The sequence below is a fragment of the Stegodyphus dumicola genome, chromosome X1 (assembly GCF_044657685.1).
Source record: "Stegodyphus dumicola isolate Sdum_Otavi_A_Nest chromosome X1, ASM4465768v1".
Taxonomy (NCBI): Eukaryota; Metazoa; Arthropoda; class Arachnida; order Araneae; family Eresidae; genus Stegodyphus; species Stegodyphus dumicola.
In genome coordinates, this window is record NC_140780.1 from 62,892,803 (window position 1) to 62,911,554 (window position 18,752).

At 31.5% G+C, this 18,752-nt stretch overlaps 1 protein-coding gene across 4 annotated transcripts in view; it reads right to left on the reverse strand.

Annotated features, from left to right (window-relative positions):
- Positions 1-18,752, reverse strand: part of Ask1 (apoptotic signal-regulating kinase 1) — a 259,398-nt gene that overhangs the window by 102,303 nt on the left and 138,343 nt on the right. For all 4 annotated transcript variants that reach the window (XM_035377348.2, XM_085807445.1, XM_035377341.2 and 1 more), the window contains one exon: positions 15,891-16,029. In XM_035377348.2, the coding sequence (XP_035233239.2) occupies positions 15,891-16,029 (139 nt within the window). The remainder of the gene's footprint in view (positions 1-15,890; positions 16,030-18,752) is intronic.

The window sequence follows — 18,752 nt, forward strand, 5'->3', positions numbered from 1 at the left end:
AAAAAATTAAGGACCTATCAGCAAACAAAAAAAAATGAATAGAATAAAGCAATTATCCATACAACTGACTTCATGCTTGTAATTTCACTTTAAGAAACTAACAGAAGTGTGTATTATGCACTATTATTAAATTCAATTTAATACTTACCATAAAACAATTTTGAAAATTAAACTAACTCCCTACAAGTTATGAAGTAGATAACATTAAATTAGGAACATAATTTCTTGAAAAACATATATAAGTGTATTTTACACTAATAACAGTCACTATTTTAGAGATTTACATGATTATTATTTAACTTATTTGATATTTATTTAAACACAGTCAACTACTATTATAATCACAATGTAAGAATATTTTGCAGATTAAAATAACTGATTTGTAAACTTACAATTTATTTCCTTGGTTTTCTGAAAGATACTAGAATAATAAACTGTACAATAAAAGATACAAAACATTTGTGCTTTTTTTTTAAAAATCTGAAATCTTTTCAGCTATTTTAACATCTAATTTATTTATGTCTATTTCCTTTTCTTTAACTATTCTTCTAAGTTCATTTGCTTTGATAAACAAACAATGTTCCTGCTGGTCTCAGCTTCATCTGTTAAAGCATCTACTTCTTCATTAACATCTTTAATGACCCTTTGAAGAAATTTTTTCTTCTGCTTCATATAATCAATTTCTTCCTCAATAATATTTCTTTTCCTCTTTGAATTTTCAGATTTAGTTAAAGATTTTTGTTCTTCTAAATACTGAACGTTCTTCTAAATACTGAACTTCTAAACAATGAACTCCACTTCTTGCAGAAGCTGCTGCTGATCTCATTTCTTTATTAATTTCGATATTAAGAACACCTCCAGAAAATTTTATGTAATCAAATACTATGCATTGAAAAATGTATGATGAGTCACTTAAATTTTCAATTTCAATTGCTTTATTTACAGAGAAGCCCCTTTCCACAGAGGCCTGTTCATGTGACAAGATAAGAATACTTGTCACAGTGAATACTTGAATAGTGAAAATATACATTTTTACTATATATATATATATATATATATATATATATATAATTTATTTCCTAAACAATATTGATTAATTGATTATATTATCTCCTAAGTTTAATTAAAGTAGAATTATTTTAAAAGAGTGAATCCATACTGGTAGTTATATTTTGAAAGATGTATATATATATATAAATATACAGTACAAAGTCCGAGATCCGGACATCCAATATCTGGAATGATCTAAAATCCGGACCTCAAAGCCACCACCAACCAATTTTTTAGGGCTTTTTTGAAGGGAAGGGGTATGCTTTACGCACGCACGTTAGATATTTTCCCTCACCATAAAAGAACATGTCGGAAATCCCGATTCTAAATCTCAGTTTGGCACTAAATAAAATATCTCATTATTGAAGAAATAATTATTTTAGCATAAATTTGTGTGATTAGTATCTTGACTCCATAGCTGCGTATCTGCTTGGCATAATCTCAAACCGAAACATTTGTTAATTTTACACCAACTAATATTTTATATCCTTGATGCCGAAATCGCGAATCATTATTTATTGTATTTTGCTTTCATCACCGCATGTTTATCAACAGATGACAACTTGAGTGATGAATCATGCAGCGATGCCAAATAACAGAGTATTATACGATTACAGATTTCAGTTTAATGCGCTAAAATGTTGACAAGGGGAGATTTAGCAGAAATTTCTTTCCTTATGCTAAAAATAGATTTTGTTAATGATACTCATAGGACAAACAATTATATTTAGTGCTATTTGAATTAAGAATAACTGTTTTGTTATTCACATAAAGCCAGAACCAGTGCCAGAGCTCGCATAGCTGCAACAGGCGGCAGAATTTAACGAAGTTAAACAGAAGTTTTTCATTGCGATGACAATGCCCAATCATCAATCAATTAACGGAGGACGAAATCTGTAGTATGGTTCTAAATCCAGAAAATACAGCTACCGATAGTGAAGAAAGTAACAGAGAGGTTACTGAACGAGAAAAAATTTTGATTAACAAGTTATTCGGAATTCTCGACACAGCAATTACAGGACTTGAACAATGGAACTTAATAACTGAACAAGAAATTATATGTCTATAGTATTAGCAGAGAAAACAAATCAAACAACTCACATTGAAAGAAATGTTTAATAAAGTAAACATATAAATATTAAGCTCTTTTCTTTTGTAAATTTTGATACCCTTTAAATCATAAATGCTTCATTTCATATTTTCAATTTTATAATTTCTACGTGCCATCTTAGTAGATTTAAAATGATCTAACATCCGGAAAAATCTCAAATCTGGGATCGCCGAAGTCCCGACGAGTCCAGACTTTGGACTTTGTACTGTATAAATATATATATTATATATATAATATGGAATGTATATTTTCAGTTAAACTTCTACCCAATAACTTTAGTAATTCACGAAAATTAATTTTGCGTCTAGTTAATTCAAGAAAATTAGTTTCAATTAGTTGTTTTCAGCTTTAAAAATATTAAAAATTTTTTAATTAGTTAGTTATTTTCAACTAATACTTGTATCGCCATTAGCAAACATTATGCATTACTATCAACAACATAGGTTTAAACCAAATACTTAATTGTCTATTGAAGCTTCTAAACGTATTTCCGAACTTCACTTTTTCTCGGCTAGCATTACCGAATTTGCCCTTGGCGACCTAAAATCGAAATGGAGCCAACAGATTTCCCGCGAAATCGATAACAGACCCTCTGCAGAAATAAACTCATAATCCCGATATCCCATACATATAGTATGTGCAAAAGAGAATAAACTCCGTAGAAGGTGATAAAAAATTAATTTATGGCTTAATTGAAACAAACACAGAAATTAAGCTAAGCAAAACCGTGTAAAAACAAATTGAAATGATAAAACAAAACTTAATTTTCATGTAAATTTTCAGCGCTGACTCTCCCATTCTAGAAATTTCAATTTGTTTCAGACAAAGACCACATTTAAGGATTGCCATCCATCAATATCCAGTCTTTGTAGTCAGCTTGATGAAGCCACAGTTTATTGAAAATGTACTTTCCAGGCATCTCGTTCCTATTGGCGTCGGAAGGGTTGTGGCCTTCCAGGTTGGAATTGCTCCAACTTTGGCAAATATTTTCAGAATCCCCCCCTTTTTTTTTCTCGAGCACCTTCATCATCACTTTCGCCTCTTAAAGAACTTCCAGCTTCACGCTTTCGTCACAATCTGCCTAAATTTATGGATAACACCTGTTTCGAAAGATTGGGTGAATGGCCAATCGGACACCGATACTTTCGTTCGGGTAGCTAATTGTTTTTTTTTATCGTTTGCAACACAAATCCGCCAACAGATTGGTTAAGAGCCGTGTAATTTTAATTCCATATTCATGAGAAATCGTAATTCACACTTAGAATGGCAATCATTAGAAATGATAAGAAATGTCAAATGAGCAAAATTAAGGACCGTTTATTCATTTTGGCCAAAATTAAGGACTTTTAAGGACCAAAAATCATTTTTGAAAAAATTAAGGACTTTTAAGGACCGTATGAACCCTGGCAACAGGTTGTCATCATCAGGAGATCGTGCTTCGCGATACTGTCATTAAAAAAAAAGCTATAGTTTGTAATTCCAATAAAAGCATCGTATTTTTGCTCTGCTATTTGTTTATCTCTCTATTTTTAGAAATACCTTTTTAGGTAATGTATTTTTTAAGAAATACTTTTTTAATTTCAAGCACTACAGCATTAATGCTTCTTGCCACTCTTTTACTGAACAGCTGATGGCACAGATGTAACTCAACATGAGACCATCCCAGTCATTCACCACAGTGCATCAAAATACTGAATCTTCTTTTCAGGTATTTATGATCGCCTAAATAGCTTTTTAGACTTATAGAAGAGTCATGTATACCAATAAACTGCACCTGACCTTGTTAAAAATCGGGCATGCTTCTGATTAAATTTTTTTATTTGAGTTTTCTCTGATAATAAAAGAAATTGTGGATTCCACCAGTTTGAAACTGCAGGTAAAAGAAATGCAGAAATTCAAATTATAATACTTTCCTATTTTTATTTTTCTTGTAGCCAGTCACAAGAAACTTGTAAGAAATTATATACATAGTTGATTCATTGCTTTTCTGTAGTTCCAGTACTACTTAATGTGATCATTCAGATACTGTTATCGAATTGCTGAAGTCACCCCCATTTATATATAAGAAACATGGAAAATACATCACTTAATAAGATCAACCTGTCAGTTTAATATGATCAAAATATTATAGAATACATATTTTAAAATAAAGCAAAACTTCCAAATAAATTCAAGACAGGTAAGAAAATTTGTAAAGTGAAATAAAAGTAAGGGATTAAATCATGAAAAACTTGGCTTTGATCTTAATCAGTCATTTACAATTAGGTAAAAAAAATTTCCAGAAAAGTTCTGAATACTTCATAAACAAATTTTTGAATTTTACTAATTAAAATGCTGTGAAAATACCTACTTATATATTTGTAGTTATATTTATATCAATTTAAATTCCATGGTTATTTCGAAGGATGTTTTTACTCACTGTTTAAACCTCCAAGTGGCACAGGATTTTAGATCCATCATGAAGACCAGTATTGAAACATTTATTAATTTAGTTTGTATAATTACTTATTTTAGTCTGCATTTTCATAAACTTACATTTATTAAGATGATATTTACATTATTACAGAAAGTAAGAAAGGAAAATATTTTAAATTATAAGGTAATATATACCAAGCAGCAAAGCTTCTGATGACTGGATAAACCTGGTCATAATGCTCAAAGGGTTAATGTTATCAAACTAGCCATGGAAATATATGATCACATTAAGTGCTGCCTGCTGTAGTTTGAAAGCCTTCTTACCTGACAGATGGTTAACAGCCGTCTTTCTATTACATACTATTGTGCATAATAAACAACTAGCTTCAAACAGGAACACAACAGCACCCTTCATTTGGGCATTTCATAGAGCAGAATCTGCATGTTATTGTTATTGATCTGCATGTTATTTATCAGTAATGCTAGTGCAATTAAGAAAATCTGCTGTTAATTAAAGCTGTTCAAAGAAAAAATACTTTCATAAATATGACAAAAATTAATCAGAATTTGGATTTACTTGGTATGCCAAAGAGAGTGAGCCAAAACCTCAGTGTATTGTGTGTTACAAAGTGCTAGCAAGCAAGTGTATGGAACCTATGAAACTGAAGCTGCACTTAGAGAGGAAACACAAAAGTGTAAAAAGTAACCCTATTGAATTTTTAAAATTGTGTGTTGAAGAAACGAATACACCAATCAAATTTGTTTTTAATATATGTTCCACAACTAAAAATGAATTAGATGCTTCCTATGCTGCAAGTCTTCATATTGAGAAGAGCAGGACAGTCCATTCAATAGGTAAAATTTTAATACTTCCTTGTGACAGAGATAGTTAAAATGATGCTTAGTGAAAATTTATCTAATGATATTAATTAAATATTCCAAAAATAAATGATACAGTTAGAAACCAAATCAATGACATGCCTCATACGATAGAATCTTGATTTACCTATAAAATCAGAAAAGCTATTTAATTCATTTCAAAAAGACAAGATAACAGATGTTTCGGATGACCCATTTTTTGCTTTTTATGTCAAGTATAAAGATATGTTATTTTCACAGACTCTAAACTCATACAACTGAGAACAAATTTTGAAGTCTTAAAGGAGTACACGCAAGAGTATTAAACTGATTGAAAAAAATTTAAGCTTTTGATTGCAATGCGCTTGTGCTTTTGCCGGTAGGTACAGTAGCATTCTTGCCTGCTAGAGATTTGGCATTTATGTTACCTGGATCTGTTGTTTCATTTACGATGAAACCTCCATGGCCAAAGTACTCATCTGAATTCAAAATAGTGTTAGAAGCCAGCATTTTTTCCTATTTTGTGATGATGAGTAGTGGACACAAACAGCTTTTTCTTTAGTCTGAAATTCACTGGCTTTTACAGGGTAAAACACTCAAACGGCTTTTTGTATTAAAACAGGAGATCCAGAAATGTGTATATAATATTAACAAAGATTCTACACCATTTCTTGCTGAAGAAATTTGGTTAACTAAATTAGCAGATCTTTTAGATGTATTCTGAAATCTAAATGAACTAAATTTCTGCTTATAAGGTATTCTTTAAATATTTTTTCTAAATGCAGGTGAGGAAACAAAGGTATTTGAGAGAAAACTTGGCTTGCAGATTGTGTAAAAAAAAAAAAAAAAAAAAAAAGGGGGGGGGGATTTTTCTCAATTTCCTATATTAAAAGAAAATTTTCTCAATTTCCAAACTTAGAACATTTTTTTTCTCAATTTCTAACCTTAGAATTTTTTAGTAGAAGACTTAAATTATTATTCATTATAATTATGCAATAACATACGGTCACATCTAGAAAATCTGAGATCACAATTTGAAATTATTTTCCAAGTGGTAAATATGATGAATTTTCATTGGTTTGTGATTCTTTCCAAAGCCATACTGAAAATAACAAACCATCATCAAATAAAAGAGAACAGTTAATTCAAATTTTGAATGATATTTAACTTAAAATAAAATTCCAAGTAGAAGTCACTGTTAATTTCTGGACCTCATTACCAGTGACAACAGAATACAGAGAACTGCATAATAGTTCTTTAATAATTATAAATATCAATTTGCTTCCATGTTTCTGTGTAAGAAAAGATTTTCATCTGTAATTCAATATAAAAACACAGTACCAAAATCAACTTGACGGACATGCTGATCTCAGACTTTAGATCACCAGAATAGATCCAAACACAGAACAGCTGTGCAACAATCAGCAGGCTCATCCATCTATTATGCGAATACCAATATTTTTTTAATTTTTAATTATTAAGACACAAATTATCTAAACTCAAATAGACTTCAATTATTAAAAACGAATATAGCTCCTTTTAACAATTTAATACCAACATACAATCAAATCAATTTTAATAAACTGCACTTTAAAAATATAAGTACGTCAGTACAAACATATGCTAAAATATTTTCAAAGGGGATCAAAGAGGACAAGATTAATGTGGACCACTAGACATTTTAATTTATAAGGTTATCACTTGAAAAATGTTTTAGAAACACTGCCATAATGAATTGTGTTGTTCAAATTTAATTTCTAGGGAAAAAAAAATCATGCTTTCAAAATCCGAAACATTCTTTTCACATTGTTAATGGCTTAATTACTTACTTCAAAAAACAAACTTAGTTGTGGAACTCAAATTTTCCCTTACTTTGGCTACTAAAAAGCTTTAAAAACAACACTTATCTAAGAACTACAGTTACAATTTTGTTTAAAAATCTTTTCAATAAAACATATTTCTGAATTTTAACATACCATATTACAAGTGGAAAAACATTCTCTGAATAACGATACTGATGAGAAAAAGAATAAAAACATTAAAAACTATCTAGAAAACACAAAGATCATCAATGAAGCTTTTTTAAAGGGAAGAAGCAAATTTTGAAAATTTCAGAAACACTTGTTCTTTACATAAAAAATTATTTAGAAAAAACAGTTACCAAGTCTCCAGTGGGTAGTGATGCAATTCTCTGTTCTAAAAGGCAGATGATGCAGCTCAAATTAAAGTTGTCATGTCATTTATAAATATTATTGAAAGTGCAGACGCTGAATGGCAATTAATAACAGAGATTTCGAATAATGTCAGCATATGAATTCAAATTGAAACTGCAGCACTCTCTCAATAACAACAACTTTATCCGTTTGGATTCTGTCTGGAGAAAATCATGTAAGCAGCAAAATACAGGATATCATTAGGAATTTTATTAGACTTTTAGAACTGATTTCAAAATTTTAGAAAATAGTAAACACATCTGAGCACATCTGCTAACATCAAACACACCTGTAAACTCAAAAATGGAATGGAAAAATGTTATCAAGATGCAGATTTACTTAAGTAAATTACACAAGAAAAATTTACAGTGCTTCATGACATTCCCTGTTTATAGCATTTCTTTTTGGAGGCATACAGATGTATGATGTATTTTTTTGGCGGGAAGGAATATGAAGCATACAAAAGTAAAATTGCAGTAAAATTTTCTAATATATTTTGCATAATCACTAACATGACTGCAATACCATACATATATTCACTGATGTTAAAAGAAAATACTTAAGAGATATAATAAAAAATTACGCTCATATTTTTTCCCAATAACTATAATGGATTGAAAAGGAAATTGAAATGTAACTCAGACGTATTTAACCATACAGGTTATATAAATTAAGTTCTGTACACAGATCTTTGCATGTTTTTGCACATTTTGAGTACATCTTTTTCGGTTTTGCACGGCAGCAGCCTCAAAATGAACTTTTTCTTGAGAAAATTTTGCTCACAGTCATGACAAACAGAGTAAAGTTTACTTATTATAGAACAGAATATATATCTCACAGAATTTTAAAATTAAATCATCCCCTTTATGTATGAACATGAGCAATATATTACATAGAGCACTTAGTATTACACTAAATCTTGAAATGCATATGACTTAGGGTAAATTCATGATGAAATACAAAAATCCAGAAGGGAAAGGGAGAAAAGTACAAAATTGAATCTGACTCAGCGAGCTCTATGGGTTCAAATGTTTGCAACTACCTAATGGATGCTTAGAGATAAAAAAGAGGGATATAGAAATTGTACTTAATATTTATTTTTTTATGGCTTTCATATTATTATGTCCCCATTCTGCACCATTATGTAATGTAGAAAGTATATATATTGCTCAAAACTGTATTATGATTGTGGACATAAACTGCAGATGAGAAAATGTTTTAGTGACTAATATATGATGTATAGGTGTTATAAGATATGAGAAAAAAAAGGAAAAAAAAAAAGAATCAATGAACAAGGAATAATTAAGTGATTAGCAGCTTTACTCCGCAGAATGTCCCTAACATGTTCTACTGAGTTCATATCTGGAGAAAATGCTGGTCAATCTATTCGAAGGACCTTCATTGAAAAAGAAATTGTCCCCTAGCTAAGCACAATGTGGTCTGGCATTATCAATCACGAGAATGAATTCATTCCTGACTGTTATAGTGTAAACGACCACAAAAGCTCTGGGGATCGCATCTCTATATTGCTGAGCCATTAGCGCTTCATTCCTAAAAATGTGCAGGTCAGCATGGCCTTTAATAGAAAAGAGAATAATTTGTTTGTTGATCAATGCAGCTTAACTGTTAAAGGAGATATGTACCTATAGATGACATCACTGAAGTATGATGTCCTTTTTCTGGCTGCTCTGTTTTAGATCATGCTTGCACATACAATCCTTTGGATAGTAACCAATGCAAAATGTTTGCGCTAAAATAGCTGTCTTACTGCAAGTGATTTAGAGACGTCATTTTTATGCATGTAAATAAAGTTACCTTGCAGTGAACTTCCTCGCAGGGTTGAAATCTTTGTTAGCTTATATTTCATCATTACGTTGCAGGGAGGAAAGTGAACATTTATTGATGCTGCTCTGAAGCAATAGGTTGAGCTCGGCTATGTAATCATTCGGTTGAGGCTGTTGCTATACAGTTTATTATCTATATGTGAGGAACGGTAGCAGAGCAGCCAGTCACTTCCTAGGATCACCAAAGATGGCAAATTAGAAGAAAGCATTGTGCTGCCATTAGTTTTAAGACAAGATCAGTTTTGTAGCACATCTATATTTGGTAAGGAGAACCATTTGTTTATTGATTTATGCAGCTCTGTTGTTAATGGTAATGTTTTTGCTGACAGAAGGCACCATTGAAAGTTTATGTCCTTATAGGTTGCTCTGATTTGGCAAAATCTCAAATCTGTGACCCTTTAGATCATAGCAGCATGTTTAAACCGATCATGGTAAAAGAGTTCTCTCAGTGTATGCACATTTGAAGTAATGCATTTTCCGTGCATTGAGGAAAACTGTCAGTTATTATTCTTCCGCCCTTTTAGGAACAATGCAGTTTAAGACCTATGATGCTCAATGACATAAACAGTTTTGTAAAGTTTTGGAAGCTTAGTTTTCTGATTTTTCATGCATATTAAATATAATTTTAAAAATCATTTCTCATCATGCTAAACCACTAAGTTACGTATGAAGTCTAAATTCAGATTCTCACCGCCAACACTGATGAAATCAGCCAGTTTAGGTGAAATTTACCAGATTTGAAAGAATCGTTAAATTTTCTCACACAGAAAACAATATTACGATACCTAAATCACATTTAATGAGTTTTTCATATTCATAAAGTCTCAACACCCTCTCTCAAGTTCTGATGTTATTTACTTGCTGATGCAGCTAACCATGGAAGTTTTTATCCCTTTCTGACCTAAAGAAGAGTAGAATTTGACAGAGAAAATACAAACAAGGACTGATGCTGGCTAGGCACTGGATATGCATGCATGAGTCCTATGTAGTTTAAACTATTGATATTGTATTAATTCTATGACAGAGTGCTTAGTGAATATTTGAGTTTAAATAAGATTCCCTAACAAGGCAAGCTGTCCAAATTTTCCACAAAGAAACTGAAATACATAGGTTATCATATTTACAGGGTAATGGAAGCATCCAAATACTTTTTTGAATGAAAGACAGAATTTGTTATGCTTTGTTTCTATAACAACTGACCATAGTTGCCTAGACCAGTGGTCTCTAAAGTGGGTATGCATACCCCAAGGGGTGCTCAAAGTGTAACTTCGGGATATGCCAAAGTAAGCCCATGATCACTAGCAAGTATGTGATGATGTATAATATGACTGTGAAGGTCTCTCATTGGTCTGTTTTAGTTAGTGCCTGGGAAGCTTATCACAATAAATGAAATGGCTTTAAAATCAATGGGCACTTACTGTCTATATACATATATATATATGTCATAATAAAAGCAAAGGAAAAGATGGAACACTGTAGATGTGTGATTAGACCCATATTGAAGACGATTTTGATTGCATAGTATGCTAGTAATGCTAACTTGGTAATATCTGAAGAACTTGGCAGTCGAGGCAGTTTTAATTCTATTTTTATTTGCTACTGATATTTGTGGCCACAATCACTTGGCACTCTAGTCGTGCCTTTCCACAGAAGTTTTACATTTTTGATATAGTTGAGATAGAAAGCAAGCCAGCGAAATTACATCTTAGCACAGTAGAGAGCAAAAGCTGAAGTGCGTAGTTATTAAAGATGGAAGCACGGCGAAAAGTTTTGGTTTACAATGGCAGTTTCACTTCCCAATCATTACGTCATCAGAGCTGCGCAGGCCATAAAGTGATCTAGAAATGATGCAATACAGAGAAGTTATTACGATTTTAGAATAAAGAGGAAGAATTAATGTTTTACCATTAGTTTAAACTATAATTTTGATTCATATATTTTTTATCTTACATATTCCCCCCCCCTTCAGAAAGAAAAAAGCCATAGTGACAGAGAAGCCTTGTTAAAGAGAAAGAGTTAAAGCACTAGCAAATGTTAAAAAAAAAAAAAAAAAAAAAAAATAACATTTTTGTCCTGCAAAGTACGAGGGCTATCCAGAAAGTAGATTACGTTTTGGAATAAAAAAATAAACAAAGTATAGGACACAAATTTTATTATATACAGATGAAAGCCACACTCAAATACTACTTTTCTACATAGTCACCATACAAATTAAGGCATTTATCGTAGCGATGTACGAGCTTGGAAATTCCTTCGTCGAAAAATTCGGCCGCCTGCGCCTTCAACCACTTCGTTACCTCTTCTTGCAGCTGTGCGTCGTCATCAAAACGCTGCATAGCCAGCCACTTCTTCATTGCTGGGAATAGGTGGAAGTCGCTCGGTGCCAGGTCTCAAAGAAAGTTCCGTTATTGTGAAATTTCGATTTTCACGGACTTTAGCATCGACTTTTTCGAGAAGTTCGGCGGTCACTATGCTGGGTCTCCCACTTCGATCTTCGTCGTGAACATTGGTTCGGCCATTTTGAAATCTTATGACCCACTGACGCACTCCACCTTCAGTGATAATGTTGTCCCCATACACTTCACGAAGCTGCCGATAGATTTCTATCGGTTTACAGTTTTTTGCAGTCAGAAACCTTATTACTGAGCGCACCTCGCAGCTCGCGGGATTTTCAATTAACGCAGACATTTCAAACCGTCACAGTATCTGAACGGAGCACAGCACGAACTTCTCACTAGCACGGCTAGATGCAGACTGAGCTGCGCAACGCTCTGACCCCAAGATGGCCACGCTAGCCCCGCCCCTAGCGGACACAGACGGAAACGTAATCTACTTCCTGGATGGCCCTCGTATTTATAAATATCAATTTTTTTAAATAAATTTTTAATTTTTAGAGTCCTATTGAATTTTTCAGCATTTCAGCCCAAAAGTCTTTTTGTTTGAGAGTTCACATAATCATAATTCCTCAAGGAAGGTTCTTGTTATTACAGAATATCACAAAATAAACTTTTACATAATAATTACTGTAATGCACATAATTATTTATGATACTAATTTCCATATTAATATAATAGGAGTAACAGTTTCAGAAATTATGGTTTCACCATTATTATCTTTCATTTGCAATTCCTGATTTTACCAAACTGGAAGGCCTCGCAATACTTCTAAAGAAACATATCCATCAGTAGGGCTGTCCTCTTGAGCTAACCAGTATGTTCTCTGCACTGGTGGCCCAGGGTGCTTAGGCAGTTATTTGAAAAGGCCTCCGTTCCTTGCATAAGGTAACTGGCCTTTGCGAACTGCACTAATACATTCCATAATAAAAAATATAATAATAATAATAATAATATAAAAAAAATTACACACACTCATAAAATGAGAGCCTCCATTATCTTACTCGAAGAGGGTGAAGGGAGCAACTGTACAGAGGTAATTACAGGTCTCTGCTTAGGAACTCAGAACTCCCTCGACATACACTATACTTAACATACAATCACCCATAAATTTAACATGCACTTACCATAATTTCATATTACGTATCCAATAATTTCACTTATTTTTTACACCTACTTCATTTTTAGAATAATTATAAAATTCGTATTCAAAATTTTCAACAAAATTTCAAAAACATAAAAACTTATCTTAATATCCTTCCCTATGAATCATTTAAATAGCTTAAAATTTGTTACTTAATTTGCTCACACATAATTACGAAAATTAAGAAAATTAATGAACAAGAATTTCAGATTTTCTCAAAACAAATTGCAGAAATTTTAAACAAAGTTGAAATGAAAACTATAGAATCCGCAGCACATTAAATAATTTAGTTCCTGAGCTAGATTCACACGAATGTAATAATTTTTTAGCTGTTGAAAAAGCAGAAGTGCAAATAATTTTCTGTCGCACATACTTGCAAACACTAACTCAGATCGACCTTGAACCCGCTGTAATGCTTAATTCCTAAACGGTAATTCACTGATGATTTCCTTTTCACTAGGCATTCGAACTTCTCAATTTATCGAGAGATTACTTTCAATTTGTAAACACTATGCATGATTATTATTATTTTTTTGAAGCACTTGCAAAACACCACAGCAGAAGAATGATCTGTTATTTTTTAAACACTGAAAAAACAAATTTGATGATTCACTTCTTTCACATTATCTTGGATTTATCACAAAACGATGATTTGAAGAGCTGAACTAAATTTTCAATTGAGGTTCCTTTCAGGCTGCAAGAAAGTATCCTACCAGCTTGTAACTGCTAATTTGGCAAATCTTTTGGCCACTGGTGAAGAATATTAAACACCAGTTTGCTCAACTGGATAAACCAATATGATGGAAGTTCTAATATTTAGATAAAGTTGTGGAGTCTTCAAGTTTTGTAAAGAATAAGTACAGTTTAAAATGTTTTAATAATAGTGAAAAGTTTAAAATTTGTTGTGTTTATGAATGATGTGTTACAAAATTTTTATATTTTAAAATACCTTTCCTAAAAAACATAATTAAATAACATGAAAGTTGGCATCTTAAATTGTATTATAATAGAAATATTTTCATCAACAAAAATTGGAAAGACTTTTATTTGAGCATTTATTTGAGTAAATATTTGAACTTTTACTGTGTGGAAATTTCAAGAACTTTACAAAATTTCATTGACATTCTTACCTCAGAACTCTAAAATATGCCATTATTTAAAAATAATACAGTGCTAAAATTCATAATTCTATTCAAAATTTTATGATATTCAGTGAAATGTCAAAATATCGGTCAAAATTTTATGACAATTTTTTGTTTAAAAATTAATATGTTTGTATTTTCAAAATTATATCTTTCACATTTTGCTGCTCTAATGCTTGTTCTTCCACCTGCTCACCCAACTTTTCTTTTGAAGGGGGGATATGTAAGATATAACAAAATATGATAGCTGTTTCAAAAAAATAACTGACGACCTCAAAATTAACATTCTAAATTTGGTAATCTGGCCCTAAATTCATCACTTCTCACAGGTTCTAGACTTTTCTATCTTATGTAACGTTTTAATGCAGATGCCTCTTGTCCAATCAAATTAATTGTAAACCAGAACTGTGAACTGAAACTTTTCCGACTCCCACCCTTCTTCCTCTGAAGTTCTATGATACTCTGCACTTTTTCCGCATTAGCTCTCCTGCTTAAGATGACGTCGTACTACAAAATGGGAGTTATTCTATTCAAATATTATTAAGAAACATCTTGTCTGAAAAAGGATGATTTGATATGCGTAAAAAAAATAGATTGTGATTTTTCAAGATATGCTGTGCTAAATTGCATCATCATGCTTTCCACTCTGCCACCTTCAAGCCACTACGGTCTTCTCGGTCATCTACGCAGTATCGTAAGCTGTTGAGAGTTCCACTGATTTCATCTATGCATTTGAAATCATTACATATACGCGCGTGTGTGTGTAATATTTTAGGATGTGGGTAAGAGAGCACATAGAAATGCATTTTAATCATGGCCAATGGTCGTAAATGGTGCTGGCATAATTGCATAGTAGAAGCATGAGACTTGCTGATGAATGCAACTGTAGATGCAACATAATCTTATTCCTGAACAAAATAATTTGTGACATGAATATTCTGATTCACATATCATTACTGGTGGAATATGCATTCCAGATTTTTGGAAGCTTATATCTGAAGACATACGATGGATGATAGAGAGAAATAAGCTGCAGTGTGTTAGCAGAGGGCAAGCAAGTAAAAAAAGAGAATGATCCATTCACAAGAAGTGTGGGAAAGAGAGTGAAAAAGGTTTTGGTTTCAAATGAAATCTTATTCACTGATTAGGTAAAAGATATCTGCAATGGAGCATTATGTAAGACTGCAAGAAACAAAATTAATTTGGAATGATGCATGCTATAAATGATGATTTCATTGATAAGTTATAAATAGTCACTATTTTTATCACAGAAAGGAGAAATATGCCACATTAAAATGAACAATAAAAAGGCTTTCTGTCTTAGGCATATGTGCTCAGAGAAGAGCTATTTGCCCTAGAACTATATGTTGAAATTAGTAAAGAAATTCCTTAACTGAACAAAATTTCAAAATAAATGCAAGGTGAAACAAATGGAATTAACTAACAAACAGAAAGTTTGTCTCATGAAACAACTACAAATATGATGCAAATTCAAATAATCTGTACTCAAAAACAAAATGAAAAAATAAATAAAATCCATCAAATTTAGTATAAAGAAAAAATCAGTTCACAGTTTTCAACAATCACACTTTTGAGTAATAAGTTTTCATTTTGAAAACAGTTAAATTAAAAACCCTACTGAAGCTAATTAATAAATACACAAATACTAAACATAATATACAACTTAAATAAATAAATAATAATAAAAAAAAACACTTGCCTGCAAATGTCTGAGTTGCTGGATTTATTCCTGCTAGACGCTTTGATGTTCCAAAATCTGATATCTTAACAACACCATTGTATGTGTTAACTAACACATTATCCCCCTTAATGTCTCGATGAACAATTTGTTGATCATGCTAAAAATATATAAAATGCTTTATGGTATAATTAAAAATATAATTTGAGGTATGCAAATAAAAAAAGTAAAGAGAGACATATTTCTAAAATTTTAATTGAAAGAATACTGTTTTAAGATTCAGAGCTATTCTTGCATTGAAAATTCAAAGATACGGTAAAATTCCAAAATCCGCAAAGCTTAGGACCAGAGGTAGTGCGGACAGAGGTCAAGATAGAAAAGATAAATCATAATATTCAGACTAAAAGTGCAAAATAAATAAGGCGTATTAGATATATTTAATTAAATTATTGCATGCATTATTGCAATAACTTATTGTATGCATTAAATTATTATTACATATACAAATTGATTATATTATTTATTGTATTATATATATGTTACAGTGAAACACCGAAATCTGGAGAATGTCAACTTTCACCGGTGAATGTCAACATTCACATAGTCTCTTGGTCGCGAATAAATGCACTTGAGACTTGAAATAAGAACCTAAAACGTTCAAAATGAGAAAGGAAAATAATAGAAGTTAAAAACTTACTTAATTATACAGTACGTTCTAAATGAGAAAATAAAATAACAGTAATAAAAAAATTATTAAATTATGTGATTCAAATCTTATTTGTTGCAACAACTTAAACTATTATGGCACTTTATGACCTCTCTTTTCGACTTTCACTAGAGCATATCTGTGATTGTCGACATACACCTGTGAGGGTCCGAATATACAAGAATGTAGTGAAATATTCTGTCTTTCACCGACGTATTTGGTGAATGTTGATATCTCCGGTGAAAGTCGACATTCTCCAATTTTGGTCTTTCATGGTAACATATACACATCATCGAGGTTTGCCGATTTCGCCTCATGCAAAGATTTCCGGTGTTAGAATCACTGTTGCTGTAAAATTTCAACAGCTTTTCTTTAATTTTCCGTATATCATATTGCAATTCCATACGATTCTGCTATAAACCGAGGAGTAGCACCTGTCACCATCTTTTGTAGAATTTGCACTTTTTGTATTACCGTCAATGCAACGAACGTGTTTACGTTTCTCAACGTTGCAAGCAGTAAAATCATGAGTGCGTTTTTTTATCTGTAATTGTATTAAAAAGGGCTGAAATTTAAAATATTCTTAATTTATCCACAAAATATCCGGATAACAAAAAAGGCAGCACTAAATAATCTTGTGAAATAACAAAGCTCAGAAAATAAACAACGTGAATAGTGAATTTGAAAGAAGAGTTGAGTGAATCATCTGCTTTCTTACCTCGATGCAGATTAGAGGGGAAAAAAACTTTTATCATGATGTCAATAATTCGGTATTTCCATTATGACTCATTATTATTCGGTAATTATGACGTCATTATCCGGTAAGTATTTTTTCTTCGACATTTCTTGCTCCATGTTGCGGTTCCTGGAACCTAAAAACTGAATGTTTATATTTTGAGAGGCAACGTGGATTTCAAGGGTTGGCGGATTTTTTGGTATTTGACTGTATTAACTTAGACCAGCGGTTCTCAACCTGTTGACTAACGTGTAACATGTAATAAAAAATTGAAAAACTTTAGTACCACCATGACATTTTACAATGATTTTCTTTCAATTTCTCAATATAAATATTTTTATAAAATATATTTTGCCATTTGCACAACCTGTTGGCTGTTTGTATCAAAGATGTACACATTAAAAAAAAAATACTAAAATTCGGTTACAATTTTAACTATCAAAATTTAAGTTACAACACTTTAATCCTAAAGTTTAAGTGTGAAATTTGGGCTTGTTTAACATAAATCAATTTCTTTATGCCTGGTCTTATTTCACTTAGTTTTAACCATAAATTAGGATCCACTTTTAATTTTGTTCCGTATGTTTCTTTTTTCAAATACAACTATCAGGACTTGCATTCCGTTTAATTTGTTTTCAAAACATGACATGTCCTGACTGGACAAGGAGTTTGACTACAAACTATGTCTTAAGGAGTATTGAAGAGATAACAAGATGAGAAGGGTTTTGTTGCCCTTTATTTTCCACACTAATACAGGTCCTCATACACTTCGGAATACAAAGACCAACCTTATGTGGTCTGAACGTAAAAAATATAAAATACTACTAACTAAATAACTTTCATTATATTTTCTATACACAATTTTCCATTTTAAGATACAATAACATGGTGAACAAATATTAATTTAAAAGTCAAACAAGAAAAACAATTTTTTTTTTTTTCACTTTTGCAGCTGAGGATGATGGTTCGGTAAAAACCATCGAAACTAGTCCTGTGAAAATTTGAAAATATAATGCTGATTTTTGTTGTTTGACTTCTAAATTAATTTTCTATTTCTTTTCAGTATTCTTATTGCTACTAGATTGTCCTGGATCCACCACCTCCGAATCATCACTTATCTACTTAATTAGTTCTACCAATTTTCCATTTTGAAAATCTAGGTTTGTTTTATAATTTTTTCACAAATGTTTAAATGCACAATATATTCCGAGTTCTTCAAAAACAGATAACAATATTCTCAAATTGTGTAGAAAAGTAAGGAATATAAACTAACTAGAAGAAAAATACCTACTGTTAGAGACAGCAAATTGATGTAAAAAAATGATTCTAATTGAAAATAGAGCAATACGAGCACGGAAATCGTTGTGACATAAAGTGTAGACATGCTAATACATCAATCAATTCTAAAAGAATTAATAAGCTACTATTATCTTTCTATAGG